This window comes from Rhamphochromis sp. 'chilingali', assembly GCF_963969265.1.
Source record: "Rhamphochromis sp. 'chilingali' genome assembly, chromosome: 16".
Classification (NCBI taxonomy): Eukaryota; Metazoa; Chordata; class Actinopteri; order Cichliformes; family Cichlidae; genus Rhamphochromis; species Rhamphochromis sp. 'chilingali'.
This window is the reverse complement of record NC_137943.1, coordinates 2,443,365-2,461,578: the sequence shown is the minus strand read 5'-3', so window position 1 is coordinate 2,461,578 and position 18,214 is coordinate 2,443,365. Positions and strand designations below refer to the sequence as shown.

Sequence of the window (18,214 nt, the reverse complement as noted above, 5' to 3'; positions counted from 1 at the left end):
TGTTGTCCGTCTCCTGTCCTGTTTTTCTGATCTTTCTCCATCTCTGAGTGAAGTTAATTCTCTTTCTTTTCTCTCCCTGTGAAATACAGCAACTGGACCTTTAGCCAGCAACACACTGTGAGACCAACTGCACACAAACACTTTGTTTGTTTGCTGATGTTTGTTGAGTATGTTGTTTGTATGTTGCATTTAAAATTGCCTGCCACAACATGTTATTGCCTTTATCCTCGCTCATCTTCTGTACTGCTAGGTAGATGTGGAAGTAACGCAAACGTAACTTATGGACACCTGCAGTCATTCTGGTGTCTAAAGGCTCGCAGTTGCAGATAAGATGCAAGAATCATGACTTCAATGGTGTGTATTGAAGACCTGTTGGACAGCTTCAAATACCTCGGAGTTCACATCACGCAGGACCTGTCAGGACCTGTCATGGTCCTGTCACATCAACACCGTGGTGAAAAAGGCCCGACAGCGTCTCTACCACCTCAGACGCTTGAGAGACTTCCAACTGCCCTCCAAGGTGCTCAGGAACTTTTACTCGTGCACCATAGAGAGCATCCTGGCGGGAAACATCTTAACCTGGTTCGGGAACAGCACCATGCAGGACAGACGAGCTCTACAGAGGGTTGTGCGGTCAGCTGAGCGCACCATCCGCTCCGAGCTCCCTGACCTGCACTCAATCTACAGCAGGCGGTGCTGGACCAAGGCCAGGAAGATCGTGAAGGACCTCAGCCATCCCAACAACAGACTGTTCTCTCTGCTGAGGTCAGGAAAGCGATTCCGCTCCCTGAAGACCAACACAGAGAGACTGAGGAGGAGCTTCTTCCTGCAGGCGATACGGTCTCTCAATCACACCACCACACAGTACTGACCCACACATATGGTTCTTACACACACACTGGACTTTCTGGACTTTGTTTTTGCACAACACTGGTCACTATATTCTTCATTTCCGGTTAATACTTGTACAGCTGCTGTTATTGTGTATATATTTATTTATATTTAGATTTCTTCATACATTCTTATATAGTTCTATATTGTGTATTGTGTATTTTGTTGTACAGTTATTTTATTTTCAACTTTAATTTATATATTTTATCTTATTCTTCCCAGTTAAATTTACCCTTCATTCTAATTTGTGTTGTACAGTTATTTCATTTTTAACCTTAATTTATATTTTATTCCTTCCTAGTTAAATTTACCCTTTTTAATTTTTCATATTTATTTCCTATCTTATTCATAGCCTTTTCCTTTTTTGTTTTCTTTAGGTCACGAGCAGTTGTCCAAGCATTTCACTACATATCGTACTGTGTATGACTGTGTACGTGACAAATAAAATTTGAATTTGAATTTTGAATTTGAAAAAACACCTTATGTCTCAAGCTCAATGACCTCAAGAGAGACTGAAGAAGAGAAGGCATGACCATCTTTAAGAGGACATACGGGGAGTGTGAACTTCATGCCAGAGGATTACTTCAACTTTTTCATATGGAATGCAGCTAAGCCTGTGCTTGCATGAGAAAAATCACTTATTGTATACAATTTTATAAACTATTGTTATAGTTATAGAGAAATTATCGTTCCCCCCCACACTCCCTAGCAGATCATTACATGGAGAAACCTTTGGAATGCAAGCATGCTGATCCACACAGGTATGCACACATGGGTATTCACAGACGCGGACTAAAGCTTTCTTGGCTGCTGCCTCAAAGCACACTGTGCGCTGTCTATCTTGCGTGCTGCACAATATCGTTTATTATTTAGTAAATATTGATATCTATGACTAGCTAGTTTATTGTGATGGTGCTTTGTTTTCTCTATTATTATGTTGCTCTTTGTTGTTTGCTGTCTCCTCTGTTTGTTTTTTTTGTTTGTTTGTTTTTTTTTTCTCCATACAGGTGACCCAGGAGTTCTTTTTTTTCTCTCTCTCTCTTCCCCCCCCCTTCTCACCGTCTCTTCTCCCCTTTGGTTTTCTTTCTTTCTCTCCCCCTCTTTCTCTCATTCATTCCCCCTGTCCTATTTATTTAAAAAAAAAAAAAATGACAAAGGATGAACTGAAGCTCTGCCATCACGTAATGTCGGATACTGCTGTTTCTGATGTCATTTAGAAAAAAAAGAAAAAAAAAGAAAAAAAAAAAGAAGAGAAATTATCGTTGAAACACACACACACACGCAGCAGCCAAAACATGTAAATAACATGTTGCCAGGTAACTAGAGTGTTGTTTTACACGTTCTGTGGTGTCATAATAACTCCTTTGGAGATTCAAGGTGTAAAGGTTTGTATATCTTTCTCTTTATGCCACAAACCCCAAAGGTCACTATTGATAAACTTATTTTAGGAAAAGTAATGGAATTTAAAGTTATGGCATTTCCATTTCACAGTTAGATACTTTAAAATGCAATGATGGACAAGAAAGGCAAGCAGCGCTTGCCTTGAAAACACACAAAAAAAAACCAAATTAATTAAAATGTACTAAAAAGCGATCTTTGTCCTTTCCTCTTAAACAGTGCTGTTGTTTCTCCTTGCCTATATGTAAAAGTTACTGCTTGCTAATGTTAAAATGCCAAAGGAGTCAAAATGACACATTTGGCACCTCCAGTGCTAAACTTTTAACCTTGCAGAAACATTATTTGAAGCATCTTTTCGGCATTTAAACATTAAAAATTAAAACATTAAGATGTGCAGACGGATGTATGGCTGTACAATCTGAGAACACGATGCCTCTGCAAGCATACTAAGCAGCACACTGACAAATATCTTGACTATATTTGACCTTTTTAGCAATGGCAGACAGCTTTTAATCACCACTGCACGCCATACTGTATTGTGAACATTTACATCTACCTGTCCAATCGAGACTTTGATGTTAAAGATAAGATTCAATTAGCAGCAGGAAAACCAGGTCAGATCCCCCCGTAAAGACACCACCTGGCTCTTAGTCTCGCTCTCTCACGCATGCACAGGTGGGAAGTGAATTACAATGCGTTGCTTGATTAACCTCAGCATGGAGCTGAGCTGTTATGTTTAGAGAAGGAGAAGGAGCTCTTCAGTCAGATCCATTAGTATTTACGGCCACAGCATATCACTGTGGTGGTATATTTTCTATAGCACTGCAGTCGAAAGCTCGAAAGTCACATGCACGTAAATATCTTCTGAACAGTTGAATATATTCTATTTAAATTACATTTAGTTTTAACTGACTGTAACAGGAGATGGTTTATGTTTGGCGTAAATGAATGTAGTTGAATTTATTGCAGTACTGTTTATTTATTTTTGTATGAATTCACAAGTCACCACTGTGGTCTAAAGTCATCAGCACACTGAAGTCCGATTTCCACATTCTACCAAAGCGTCCAGGAGTCAGCGCCTGTAGACGCTGCGTCAGTTTGATTGGTCCATGCTCTTTGAGTTTGGAATATGATTGGCTGTCCACCTCTATGCCCGACTGAACGTGGCTACACCAGAGCCGAGCACGTCAAGACGACAAGCGAGCCGGAACTAGGTGTACTAAGAGAAGTAGGCCGAGTGTGCTTTTAAGATTGACGCATGATTTTTGTTATGATAAAGATATACTGAATAATTATTTCGAGACAAAGATTCCGACTTATTTTTTATTATTATTATTTTGTGTGTGAACTTTACTACCGCAATTCCCGCACAATAGTTAAATATCGAATATTTTTAGGGCAATGCCCTTTTACTTTGAAAGGCACACCCGGAAAGCTAACTGTTGTACTGTATGTGTCAGTGCTGTTACCTGTCAGTAAGTGAAGCAGAGATAGGCATGTACAGACAAATGAGCTGAGGACATGTCATTATTGTAGTAACAGCGCTGCTGCACCGAGTCCAGCCGGCTCCACGTCCGCTGTTAGCTGCTATAGCTCGCTTTCCTCGCAAGGTAAGACAAGCTACCAGCGCTCCCTCACTATTCCCGACGTGGACCGTACCTCGTAAACAAATGTGAAATCTTAAGACAAGTCTCGTATGGCGATCAAAATCCCAGCGGTGAGAACGCGTTGAAAATATTGTTAATATTTTACTTGTATGAGCCTACAATTCGGCATTCGCTAAGTCCATAAATAGTTCGTTTCAAGTACAGTTTGATCGGATTTATGCTTGCCTTTTCCGCAAGTGACCATTCGGGGGCTTTGTACTGAACAACTACAGGTGACGTTTTAGGAAAAGCACTTGTTGATCCCTCCGTAAAGTTCCCAAAGTGCTCCCCTCTTTAAGGTTTCAGGTCTCAGTTTCAGTTGTGTACACGTGGAGGTAAAATAACACTTCAAAAATGTATAAGCACACTAAACTTACTGAAAATATGATTTGCATTTAAATTGTATGTGGTTTGGGTTTTTTTTTAATACACAATATGTTGTGTTTTTTGAAATGTCTTCACACTTTAAGACTCTGTTACTTAGGTGTAGTATACTGAAATTTGATTTTAGTTTTTACTGTATATGCCTTTCTGTACTATTAGGCTATCAAGATGACTGCATGGGTTATTCAGATGATGGTGATGGTGCTCTCTGTCTTTACTGGCAGCAGCCAGGGGAAGAGGGACAAGGTGCTCTACTGTTCTGGTAAGTCATGCAGATCTGACAGAAGCTTTCTGTCTCAAAGAATATTGCTGCTATTTTAAGGAAAACCACAACTGAACTGCAATGCAAAAGCATCTCACCAAGTAACTCCAGAGTTGGCAAAAGTACAGACATTCTGTGCTTAAGTACAAGTACAAATACTACTGTTAAAAAATACTTCAGTAAAGTTGAAGTGCTGATTCAACTTCTTTACTAAAGTAAACATAAAAACTGCAGGCTCAGAAATGTACTCAAAGTAATAAAGTGAAAAGTAGCTCTTTGGAGGATATTTCTATTTTCCTGCAAAGCTAACTGAACCTCATGCAATATTTATATGATAAAATAATATCAGTAGATGGGAATACAAACTGTAAAACTTTTTTAAAAATTCGTATTATACTCAGCTTGAATCTAAAGAAAAGGGACGGTGCGATTCCACATGTACAGACCCAATATCTGATTTAAAAACCTCATCAATCCTCATCTTTTAATCTAACCTCTCTTCTTCCTCTCCTGTCCCGTCTTTCTTATCTTGCACAGTGTGTTGTGCACAATAAATGCAAAAATGAGGAGAAATACTTACAACATGCACAAACATATGACCCACAGCATGTAATTAATTTGCATGAATGTAATGTTGTTGATATGCTGCTTAGAGATGCTGGTGGAGCCAGTGATAATCGATAAGGGAATCAAATCGGGAATCAATTCCCATCCATAGCATTTTGACCTTGTAGCACTTCCACAAACATCAGTATGAGACTGAATTCTGGATGATTTTTCATGTTACTTACGTACTGATGTTCACTAAATTCCAGGCTGTGAGCTGTTGCTTGTATTGTTTCCATCACTGAGGTTTACCTCTGTTTCCCAGCATGCAAGGCAATCGTGGATGAACTGAACCACTCAATCAGTCAGGTGGACCCAAAGAAAACCATCAATGTCGGCAGCTTTAGACTCAACCCTGATGGAACCATGAAAGACAAAAAGGTACTTTATGCCAGTGTTTACACACACACACCACTCACTTGCCAAAGCCCCAACAGATGCTTCCTCATCGGTGACCCCCCTATGAGTAAAAAGTGGGAAGGAGGATCAAAGTTTTAACAGGAAGAAACCTCCAGGAGAACCAGGCTCAGGGAGGGGCAGCCATCTGTCGTGACTGATTAGGGTTGATGGGGGACGACAGGACAAAGATACACTGTTTAAGAGTTGCAGAAACCAGTAACAACTAAAGATTAAATACAGAGTGGTGTGTAAACACACAGTGAGTGCAGGTGAATCACAGTGCATCATGGCAGGCCCTCAGCAGCCTGGGTCTATTGCAGCATAACTGAGGGAGGACTCTGGGTCACCTGATCCATCCCTGACTATATTCTTAAAAAGTTAAAGTTTGAAGCTTAATCAGTGTCTGTCTCCCGAATCCACCAAAGAGGGGTCTTAAGGCTCTGCCTTCCATTCTATTTCTAAATATCCTATGAACCACATGTCTGAGAGTGAAGTGTTCTCTCTCGTCTTCATTATTCAAGACCTTGTATGCGAGAAGAATTTTAAAGTTCTGGGTTTAACAGGCCAATGAAGGGAAGCCATTACCGGTGAAATTTGCTTTCTTTTTCTAGGAATGACGTTTTCCAGCTCTAAGTGGAGCATTTTGGATCAACTGAAGGCTTTTCAAGGAGTTTTTAGGACAGCCTGATAACATTGAGTTACAATAGTCCACCCTCGAATAGATGCATAAACTAGTTTTTTAGCGTCACTCTAAGACAAAATGTTTTGAATTTCCTACACATTTGTTTAAAAAACTCTAAGGTTCCTCACAGTGTTACTGGAGGCCAAGGCAATGCAGTTCAGAGTAGGGCTGCTCAATTAATCAAATTTTAATCACGATTACAATCTGGGCTTTCAACGATCATTAAAAATGACTGAGCCGATTATTAGCCCCTCCCTCGTGCTTTACTCTCGCGCTGCTCTGTGTGGCAAATCGAGCGCACCTCTCTGCATTTCGAACACGTGTCACAACAATTAAGAGCAGCGGTCTCCAACCTTTTTTTGCGCCACGGACCGGTTTATGCCCGACAATATTTTCATGGACCGGCCTTTAAGGTGTCGCGGATAAATACAACAAAATAAAACTAGTACCGGTACCGAAAAAAGAAAATTTATTCATAACACACGTGGAAAGACCCAGGAAAACAGAGTAAACGATAAAAACGATAACAAAATAACGCTGAAAACCGATAAAAACCCTGAAAACTATACATTTCACACCTGAGCCTCAACGAACCAAACGACTCACGCACCGGTACCGGTCTGAGGCCCGGGGGTTGGGGACCGCTGATTAAGAGGACCCGAGGGAAGCTCGGAAAGCTAAGCAGAAGTTATTTGGAGAGGAGAGTGACTGCTGTTGGTTGAAAAGAGAGGTAAAAACCTTCAGTGGTGTGGAAACATTATGGGTTCAGTCAGACGTGGATCAAGTGGACACAGTGTGTAAACTTTGCTACGGTGTCGTAGCTGCACCACAGAGCAACACTGCAAAGTTCACTAAACATAGATGTTTACATTTTTCATTTATTTTTTATATTGCAAACATTTGCACTGTTATCAGTATTTGCACACTATTTTATATTATTTTTTGACAATCTTTAAAGTCATTATTCAATACATTGTTATTGTTAAATAAATATCGCCAAAGAATCGAGATCTCAATTTCAGTGAAAATAATTGTGATTATCATTTTTGCCATAATCGAGCAGCCCTAGTTCAGAGTAAGCATCAAGAAATCTCGGGAAATCTTGGGATAAAAGGAAGGCTGGTGATTGGTCTATAATTAGCTAAGACCCCTTGTCTGTGAAGGTTCTCGGTCATCCAGGTCATCGTAGTTTAAGGAGCTTGGAAAGAAAAGCGTCTGGACTTTTTAAGTTACTTAAGTTACTTCTTAACTTAAGTTACTTCTTAACTTAAGAAGTAACTTAAGTAAGTCCAGACGCTTTTCTTTCCAAGCTCCTTAGACTAAGACCCCTTGGTTTAACTGATGGCTTTTCAAGTAGCAGTTTAATTACTGCGAGCTAGAAGGTCTGTGGTACATTGCCCATTAATAGAGAGAGTTGATTAAAATAGAAATTGAAGCATAAATAAATAGTTGGACTTCTTTGAACAGTTTTGTAGGAATGGGTCCTAAAGACACGTTGATGGTTTGGTAGTTGCTGAAGTTAACTCGGAGAGATCAGTTAATTCTCAACACACTCTCACCAAACTCTCTGCACTTGCTAGCACATCTCCACGTTAAGCACTCTAAGCTGCTGCACATCCTTTCCATCTCGATCACCCCGCCTAGTCCATTTGTCCTTCCTGTTTAGCCAGTGAAATCAGAGCTGCTGGTTTGAGTGTATTAAACAGTTTGGGTATACTGTATGTAGCCATAGGGAACACAATAGACTACTTCCACAGTTTAGGGACTCATTTCTGCACACAAGACATGATAAATGTGTCATAAAACACATGACCAAGTTGCTATGCATTCTTCAGCAGTCTTCCTGTAATCCCATCCGACCCGAGGCTCTTATTTGCCTTTGATTTTTTTCAAAGACTGACTGAACATCATGTACATTTTAACAGTGCAATCGGGGTACAAGGAGCCATTTCTACATAGATGCTGTGATTAACAGATGCGGTCTTTTCATGGAGGAGTCGATTGATCTTTGTTGTTACTGTGGCTGTGTGCATGACACTGTGTGAGCGCAGAAGATTGATCCAGGCTATTGTCCTGCTGTAATGAGGTCACCCCCCCCCCCCCCCCCCCCCCCCCCCGGAACTATGACATTTCCTGTTGCTCAGAGGCCAGAAAATCATGAGGTTTACAGCTATACTATTGATTTCTGGAGCTTTAGCGTTTGTTGTGACTATCACTATCACGATAACTGCACCGATCAGTGTGTGCACGTAGGCGTCGACACCTACAGGCAAATTCAGAATCACAGATCTTGCCTTATGACAACTGTTTTCAACACTGATATTACTAGCTCAGTGTAGCCATTAGATGTTCTGTGTGACGACATAAGTCATCAAGTTTTACTGCATAATTTTCCTCAAAACAAAGTCCAAACTATCCTCTAAGCATTTACATGTATCCTGATTAGAGTTAGAAAACAGCATTCCAGTCACCCAGCAGGGAGAATGAGCTTCCTCCAGCAGTGAGCTCCTGCTCTACTCTGAGCTGACACTTTCCTCTACCTGTTGTATTATCTGGTCAATCAGATGTTATTGAGCCACATAAGAAGCCAAACCTTGATCCCATGCCCTCCCGGCTCCCTTCTTTTCAGCAGCTTTTGACCTAGTGTGAATCAGAGAGGGAGGGATGTCACAGCTTAGATGCCATCAGTGAGGAGGATTTGCAGGTTTTAAGTCTCTGCTCTTTGGCCTTGTCACAGTAGGACTTCCTGGGAGTATGGGGCTGCTCTGTGCCACAAAAGTTAAACCTGCCTGCCACAACAATGCCACATTTAAGGCTTCCAAAGACATTGAACTTAGTTGGAGCGGGTTGATCTCATAGTGAACGGTGGGAAGTCATGCATTGAGAATGAGAGGATGCACAATAGCATGCTGACACAATGACACATAATATCATGGTCTAGAAATGTGACTCAGTGAGGTGACAGTCATTTTTTTTTTAATCCAACAAGGATCTTTTATTTTTCCTTGGAGGTTTCTTAAAGGAATAGTCTAACTTCCAAACAAATTTCCTTTCTTTGCTTACTGTTTGATTTGGTTGATATCAGTCTCATGTCTGAGACTCTTACTGCACACGGCATTAAAAAAAACAGCGACAACCCTCAGGGCAACAAAATGAACCCATTGTTGGAGTGCCAAGTTTTGGGACTTCCAAAAGTCAGTCAGTCCCAATAAAATTCCACGTTAACTTGACCTGCTAAACAGCATAAAAAGCATGTTTGAAGTTTCCCACTTCACACCGTTATTGATGTATGAGACTAGTATTTCATTATTCAACTTGTCATGTCTCAGGTCTCTTTTGTCTTCCTCCCCTCACCCCAACCGCTGTTGCACCTGTGCAGCACATAATACACCTTCTAACTTGGCAACATTAGTAGCTAACTTGGCGCTCCTGCTTATTATATAAATATGGTATCTTTTGGCTCTTAAAAACACAACAACAGCGACAACATGGCGAATGTTGAAGCCTTAACGTGAATTCTAAAGCCAGTGGGGAACACTGTGGTGGCTACATTCATCAGTTTGTGGACAGGACATGTTCTTCTGTGAGCTCCAGAGGCAGCGTTAGCATTGTGAACGGCCTTTGGGGCCCAGGCCCATCCAAAAGGATGACTGTGCCCCCTCAGCTGAATTCTACTGACTTACTTTTACAACTATAGGTAAAATTAATCGTTGTACAATAATAATTGTTATTGTAGTAACAACCAAGCCCATATTAATAATTTGGTCAATAGCAATTTAGAGCATCTACAATGAAATAGTAAAGTTAGTGAGTCTAATTCCCTCCTGTCAGAGTTGGTTGCCTGTCTAGTCCATCTTCTGAGGTGCTGACCCTGTTTAGAGGTGCTCGTAGATGTATGTTTGAAGTTTGGACAGTGTAGAAGGTCAAAAACACAACATGTGAACAGCCAGATTTTCCCTAGTTCAAGTCTTCATGATGGCTTTAGTGGATTTTATGAGATCATCACTAGGCCAGCATTTGATGTATTTCATCGTGGCATATCAAAAGTCAGCTGTCACTAGAGATGAAATATGATAAACCAGATCTGATCAGATGCTGAAAGGTTAAATACACTGGACTTCTTTCTGATTTCTAAGAATCACTTAGAAATAAATCACAGAAACTGGAGCATCACGAGACTTTCTAACCAAGTTTTCTAACCTCTGGCTAGTTTTTTTAAAATCTGGCTAATGAGAATAAACAGCATTATCAGCCTAAATTTAAAAGCACTATGAGAGCACAATTACAGTGAGAAAGGACCATTTGAGTGCTTTGAAATACTCACATTTACCACTGTAACAAACTAAGGAATGACTAAACTTACCTGACCATGAACACAACAGCCTGTAAAATGCCTCCACTCCTCTGTTAAAATACATAGAATATTATTTTATTCTGGATTTAAATATTTCAAAGACAAAAGATTTTTTACCACTTATTTTCAATACAATATGAAGTACCCAGATAACTTGAGCAAAATATCGTGCGACACATCCAGTTAAAAACAGTCTGGCATGAAGTAAAATGATACAAGGAAGCTTTAAATCTGCAGTTTTCAACTGTTAAAACAATAACTCTAGTTATGCTTGCTCCTCAGTAGAGCTAGCTAGATGCTAAAGTAATGTGACCAAGGCTTTCCCGGCGTGTGCACAAACACATGATAGGGACGAGGAGGAAAAAGGACCTCTTGTGGATGTAAGCAGAACCGTGGGATGAAGCTTTTCTCCACGGGCTAAACTCTAAGCAAAGTTGTGGCACAAGAACAATGATATTAAGTATCAATCCGCCCATCAGATTTAAACACTCACTAGGTGCTTCTGTCATATTCTTTGCTTTTGCCAGTTTTGTTTATGTTCATCAGTGCCATGTCTTACTCTTGTAGTATCTCCGGTTTGGCCTATAATATGGTCCTTTACACCACAGAAAAAGAAGGAGCTTGTGGAGCTTAGCGTACTGTTGAGAAAGTCTTCTCACCTGACTTCTGACAAGAGTGAAGAAGCTTTACCGCCAAACAGTGTTTCAGTCCTTGTGCTGACTCTGCTCGCCACTATCTTCCAAACTGCTGACATCAAGAAGCCCTGGTTTATGATTTAGAGCTCCTATAAAGACGCATAGCATTTCCATTCAGAATGACCAGCTGGTTACTATTAGCTTTACTACTCTATCATAATGAAGTAATATTATTACTGTTAGACCTTTATCAACGACTGCTATTAGAAAATTTGGGATTTAAATGATATATAAAGGTCAAAAATACATTTTAGGTTCTCCTTCCACTTGCTGCCAATGTGACATTATTATTGTTATTTTATTGTTTATTATCATTATTATTATTGTTAATTTATGGGTCTTCATTGGCCAGAACAATGACATTGAAAGGCCCCTGTCCACAGTGGTGCAATAATGGCTCCCTGTCCAATGGGAATTGAATGGAGGATAGCTTCCCTGAGAAGCCTATTCTCTGGGCCAACCAGTCACACCCCACTACCACCTCAGCCACCACCCCCCACCCCATTCTTCAAACAACACTGTGACTGACAGCTCCCTTTCACACGGCTGCAACTGGCAAGGAAGGGCTTTAATTCCAAACCATTTTGTAGCATGGCATGATAATGACTTAGACCCAAGCCCATGGATTGACATGGTTTTATTGTAGGGCCGGGGAGAGCAGCCCTTTTCTTCTCTTTTTTCATGCTGTTTGGATGAGATTGAGGATTTAGTTTTATATTCAGTTTCATTCTCATATAATCATATATATAAAAAGAAAGATATGACTGACATGATGACAATACAGGAACATGTATTATCAATTATTTCTGCAATGAATCAGTTAATTAAACCTGTGAATGTTGCATTGTCAAACATGTACTGTTTTTAAGTCAAACTCCAAAGTATTACATTTGTGCAACAGCTTCAACAGATGATGCTATATATGAGTATTGTTTCTACTGAATGTGCCTTCAGTAGCACTTAAGCTGCCGTTCAGTAATGACTCACTAAATACAGGCTGCGGTCAAACCTACCAACTAAACCTTAATCTGACTGCTGAAGCTGGGACTTTAAACAATGATGAGAAATGACTAACTGAAATATGCAAATATAAACTATGACTTGTCGTTTATATTATTATTATAAGCCTTCCGTCAAATTGGCATGGATATTAGAGTGTAATAAAAAACGAACCTAGCAAGCTTCAGGTAAAGATGATTTTGTGAAAACAGATCATGTGTTCTTCAAAATCATTAAAACAGTGGCGGCTTCTGCACATTCTCAAATTAGCTTTTTAAAAGCTTGGTGGGAAAAAAACCAAGGTATTTAAATATGTCAACATGGTTCTAGGAAAAGTGTGACCAGCATCAATTAATTGACCAAGTTTTAATCCAATAAACAAAAAATTCAGTCATTGAGTGAAAGAAATGACAGCACTGATGCCAAAGTCACCACAAGCAAGTTTTGATTGATAGGCGAGCCTCATCGCCACTGCTCTACATGACCTACATCCCCTAGTGCCTGGCCCTTCCAACCTTTAGCCCTGTGCTGTAACACCTTCTGTCGACCAGCCAACTTTCTTCCTTCTTCCTCAGCACACTGTTAGCAACCCTAACAGTGTTGTCAGGCTCAGGGTCTTCTGCAAGGATTAATGCAGCGTCGGAGAGCTCAGGTGGTTCTAATTGTCAGAGGAATCGCTGGCTGGTTTTGCTCTACTACCCAAAATTTCAGTTTGCTGAGCAGGAAGAGGCAAAGATTTGATGAAAGACAGATGGCAGAGCAGTCCTTTGTCACATCATCACATCTCAAAGTGTGTGTGTGTGTGTGTGTGTGTGTGTGTGTGTGTGTGTGTGTGTGTGTGTGTGTGTGTGTGTGTGTGTGTGTGTGTGTGTGTGTGTGTGTGTGTGTGTGTGTGTGTGTGTGTGTGTGTGTGTGTGTGATCAGTATGGCTGGTTAGAGAAACAGAAGAAGAAACAAAGGCTGAGAGTATAATTTATCTATCATTATAAGATCCAGTTCATCTGCAAGAGGCTCAAAAACGCTCCCTTCTTCCTCTGTGTTCTCTCACCACCCAAACTGTCCCCCACCCCCAACCTCCGTCCTGCCACTCTTTGACCAAAGAAAACAAGGAAGATTTCCTCCTTTGATCGTCAGAGGATGGAGGGGCTGAATGGGCCAAAAGACAGCGCAGAGGCAGGGTGGGGGCCGAGGAGATGAGCCGTTTACCCTGCACTTGGCTTCTGTTTAGGCCTTCTGCTTCTCCCATCTCCTCCTCCTACAACCCCACCCTTCTCTGGATCCCAACCCCTCTTTTTGCTAGTTCGAGGTATAACAAACACTGAAACCCACCCCTCCCCTACTTCACCCTTTTCAGTGCCCTATCCTTGCATCTTCACCCCTGGGCGTCACCCCTGTCACCCAATATCCTTCCGGGGATGGAGGGAGCAGAGCACAGCACCTGTCTTGACCCGTCTAGACACCACCGCCCTGTTGATTTGTCTTGAAAGGGATGGGTGGTGGAAGAGCATGGCTGAGTTTGGATGGAGGGTTGGGGAGGGTATTCATGCAGGTTAAAAGTCAAAGTTGGAGGGTGAGGTATTTCAGCGTTGATGGAGAAAACACAGCGGAAACAAGAGGCCACCCCACTGACCCACCCTGAGGCCTGTGGTGTAACACAGCTAACACTAGGCCAACCCAGAGTCTTTTCTTTTTTGCCATGATGCAGCCTTGCTGTTTTGGTCTATCCGGCACGAGTTCTTAGACGTTTCAACGTGGCAATCGGGTATTGGAAACATGAGACAATGGCTACACGGTCCAAGAAGAAGCCGTGCTGGAACATGCCAGTCCAACATGATGATTCCCTCCTCTCTCTTTGGTTTGATTTGCCAGGTCCCATTCGCTCGCTCGGAGACTCACCTCAGCGAGCTTCTGGACGGCGTGTGCAACAGTATGAGTGACTATGCACTCTATGTGGATCCCATCACCCAGCACAAGCAGTACAGGAGGTTTGCTCCCAGAAGCAGTGCTTCCACCGACGACTTCCCCGACTTTAAGAACTTCCAGTTTGATGGGCCAGAGGCGTCCAATGACATCAAATTCGCAGTGAGTGGAAACATGCACTGAAAACAATGTTTTTAAGTAGAACTATAGTATAGTTAGAACTGCAGCCTAGTTCAGGATCATGTACAGAAGCATTGGAAGCATTTCCAGGCCAATTTCATCCATTGCTATGTATTAAGAATCAAAAAACAAAGAAAATTCTCAGAGTTGCTAATTTTGAAACAAGTTGTTCAATAAATGAAGATGTACATTTAAAATTGGAGGCGGTGATTATGACAACCCTGCATCAGTCGGTTTCCAGCGCCGTCCAATCGAAAACAACACGTTTTGTATAGCAGAAGCATTACAAGGTAGTCATACAGTTACTTAGATGTGTAATCTAAATACACGTTTGCTATTTTCATCAATCTATCAGTTGGGACAAAATGTTAGACTAGAAAATCGGATAGTTGCAGTAATGCTATTATTGAAATTCCTTTTATATTTTTATTTATTTTAGTAAATTAATTATTAATCGGTTTGTTAAGCTCACATTGTCAAAATTAACAAAAGTATGCATTTTATTCTAGGCATTTTCGTATATGGATACTTTTATGTAGATGTATATTTCATGTTATTTAAAATAATTGCTCCTATGCAGAAAAAATAGTCTGTTTAAAACACACTACTTGAGCTACAGACAGATGAGAAATGAAAGAAAAACCCAGAACAATAACGTGGCGACCTGCCACATCAGCGTCAGAGCTCCTCGCCATTTATTCTTGCAGTAGACGTTGGAACAGAATTAGATATCGCCTTTTGGGGTTTTTTGATGGTGGTGGTGGAGCATGATGTCAGTAAAACTAGAAAACAAAATAAATAAATACAAGTATATTACTCTTTTATGTCTGACATTGTTCCGAAATCAATTTTCATATTCTTTAAACCGTTCAAAGACGCTGTGTCACATAGAACAAGTGTGTCTACGTAGCAGTGACCCTTCTTTTGATACAAATGGCCCCCTGTAGCATAATGGAGCCAACGGAGCTCTTCACTGTAGGGGTCAGTGATTCAGGGTTTTCCTTTAATTTGTCATGCGTTTGTAGTGTGGCCAGTTGGTTGTGCCAGCCATTTCACCTGCCTTCAATTTGAGAAAGTACTTGATATCACCAGTCACTGCAGAAAACCCGGTCAGTGAGCCATGATTGGATTTAGTGATGTGTAGACTGAACAGCTGTGAGCTTCACCACGACGCACCATGGCGGCTTCACGTGACCGAGGGGTCTGAAGGAATTAATAGGACAGATGAAACAACAGACACGGGGAAAAGTTTGTGGTTTATTCTGAAGTTGGATTGCATCACGAGTGTGATTGGGTGAGCCAGCTCCCACTGAAAGCTGCTGCTTTAATAAACAGCTTCGGACTCGCATTTTTGTACTTTTTATTCACCACCATGTTCCTCACTAAAGAAAAAGCAGCTGGAGCAGAAGTCGAATTCATAAAAAGCGAGGAAGGGTGCTTTCACAGAGTCTTCGAAATGGATGAGCGGTTCGATAAACAGGAGAGAAACGTGGCCGCCGCCGCCATGCAAATGGCGTGCCCACAGTGTGTGAAAGATGTGTGTTGTGCATGTATGGTCGAAGCACACTTTGACCAGTGTTTGCTGCGTCTGTGTCTCAGTGTGAAACGCTGGTGGAGGAGTTGGAGGAAGAAATCATCTCTGTGCTGAGCCGGGACAGGCAGGAGAACGTGCACAAGGAGCTGTGCAGCAGAGTCTCAGGTAGCAGCTATGCTTCACACGCGCACTCTCACAGAGCTCACACACACACACACACACACACACACACACACACACACACACACACACACACACACACACACACACACACACAGCTGTGGAAGCTGCTCGGGTTTGGCGTCCACAGCATTCAGTAACAGCAGAGGCCAGTGTCAGCACAGCTCAGTAGCCTCAGTGTAGGTCAGTGTTAGCTATTTGTGTCTTTAGATGGTGGCACATTTTCGGGTTGTGGAACATAAACACTGATGTGTTTGTCGTCATGCTTTTCCTTTCAGACTACTGTGAAGACAGCAGCCGTGCTAACGAGGAATTGTAGCATCACACTGGATTTTCGGTGCAGCGAGGAGAGACCAGCTTTGACACACATTTCTGAGAAAAAGGTTTTGATAAAAAATGTTTGACAAACAACTGAGACTATTTTAAGTAAATAAAAACCAAATGTTGAGAAAGCACAGTGTTCATTTTTGTCTCTGCATGCTGCTCACACCACAGTATATTAACCAGACCTACAGTAACTGTTTGTTGGTGCGAGTTCCACATATCAAAAGTTAAGATAGTGGTCTCCACAGTTAGTCAGCTGATCAGTTTATCTGGCAAAACTCTTTTCTGCTCTCTGTCACAGTCTGGCTTTATCACCAAGTCCAGGAAAAACATTTGGATTTCTTTGTTTTTTTTTATAGAAAAAAAATACACATTATTTCCTTCCTTTGCACACACCATAAACATCCATGGGAGATAAATCTGTTAGTGTGGAATTGTAGACTGCTGGATGATAGTGCTGACTCTAAATGTTCACAGAAGCTAAATGTATTGTGTCAGTGTGAACATGCAGCTTTCAAATTGCTGTATCTTTTCACAAAGACTAGCAGGTGGACAGACCCGAGCCACAACTCAAGCATCTGTTATCTGATTGGACCAGACTTAACAGCAGCTGATTGGTTGAAAACTTTGCATTGATATGCTAAAGGCGGCCGCATGCAGGGGAACCAGAGAGTGCGTTATACTGACGCTGCTTTGTGCCGATTCTGTAGCTTGGTTGGGTTCGCAATAAAAAGGAGACCGAACAAGTGCTGATGGTTATTATATATAATGCATTACTGGGCTGTCATTAAGTGTGACCTGCGCCTCTCCTGAGCACTGGGGGCTGGGTCTTCAGGGAATGGGTATATAGTATCTTTACTTCATTATGCATCGCTAAGAAAACTATCCTCATGAACTGGAAATCAAAAAACTGTTGATGTATTAACATAAAAATGTACTTGTCTGCCTCCTCAGAAAACCTACTGGATGAATTTGTTCCTCTCTGGTCCCCACTGATCTATTCCATTAGTTGGTGTGAGTGCTTGGCTATAGTCTCCTTTCCCTGTATGCCTTGCAGGTGGATGCAGGTCGTCTCTGGGACTGCAGAGGTCTGGCAGCAGGGGTCCGTCTGTCCCTCACACACCCCACAACAAGATTGTTGATTTATGTATATGTCCATTTTCAAATTTTTGTGTTGCAGGTACTGTATGGTTATTTTCCCCACAGGTGCAGCAGTTGGGGATACATTATGCATTTCTATTTGTACTCCTTTTATTACATCTTCGCCGACTCCTGTTTTTTTTTTTCCTCCTCCCAGCAGATTTAAGCCTTATGGGAGTGTCGTCCCCCCCCCCCCCCAAGAGGGAAAATAGACCCCCTAATGCAGCAGTCTCCAACCTTTTTTGTGCCACGGACCGGTTTATGCCCGACAATATTTTCACGGACCGGCCTTTAAGGTGTCGCGGATAAATACAACAAAATAAAACTAGTACCGGTACCGAAAAAAAGACGATTTATTCATAACACACGTGAAAAGACCCAGGAAAACCGAGTTAATGATAAAAACGATAACAAAATAACGCTGAAAACCAATAAAAACCCTGAAAACTATACATTTCACACCTGAGCCTCAACTCTCGCGGCCCGGTACCAAACGACTCACGGACCGGTACCGGTCCGAGGCCCGGGGGTTGGGGACCGCTGCCCTAATGGACCACCATTTGACCTTAGAACTGAAGAAGCTTCTCCGTTGAGAGTTGAAACATCTTCAAGCAACTTAA

At 41.6% G+C, this 18,214-nt stretch overlaps 1 protein-coding gene across 1 annotated transcript; it reads left to right on the top strand.

Moving 5' to 3' along the window:
- Positions 1-3,534: 3,534 nt before the first annotated feature.
- On the top strand, positions 3,535-16,583 carry cnpy1 (canopy FGF signaling regulator 1). Its single transcript, XM_080861824.1, has 6 exons — positions 3,535-3,899; positions 4,479-4,581; positions 5,453-5,568; positions 14,186-14,398; positions 16,016-16,115; positions 16,409-16,583. The coding sequence occupies exons 2-6, from the start codon at positions 4,488-4,490 to the stop codon at positions 16,447-16,449; spliced, it is 564 nt and encodes a 187-aa protein (XP_080717950.1). The 5' UTR covers positions 3,535-3,899; positions 4,479-4,487; the 3' UTR covers positions 16,450-16,583.
- The last annotated feature ends 1,631 nt before the right edge of the window (positions 16,584-18,214 follow it).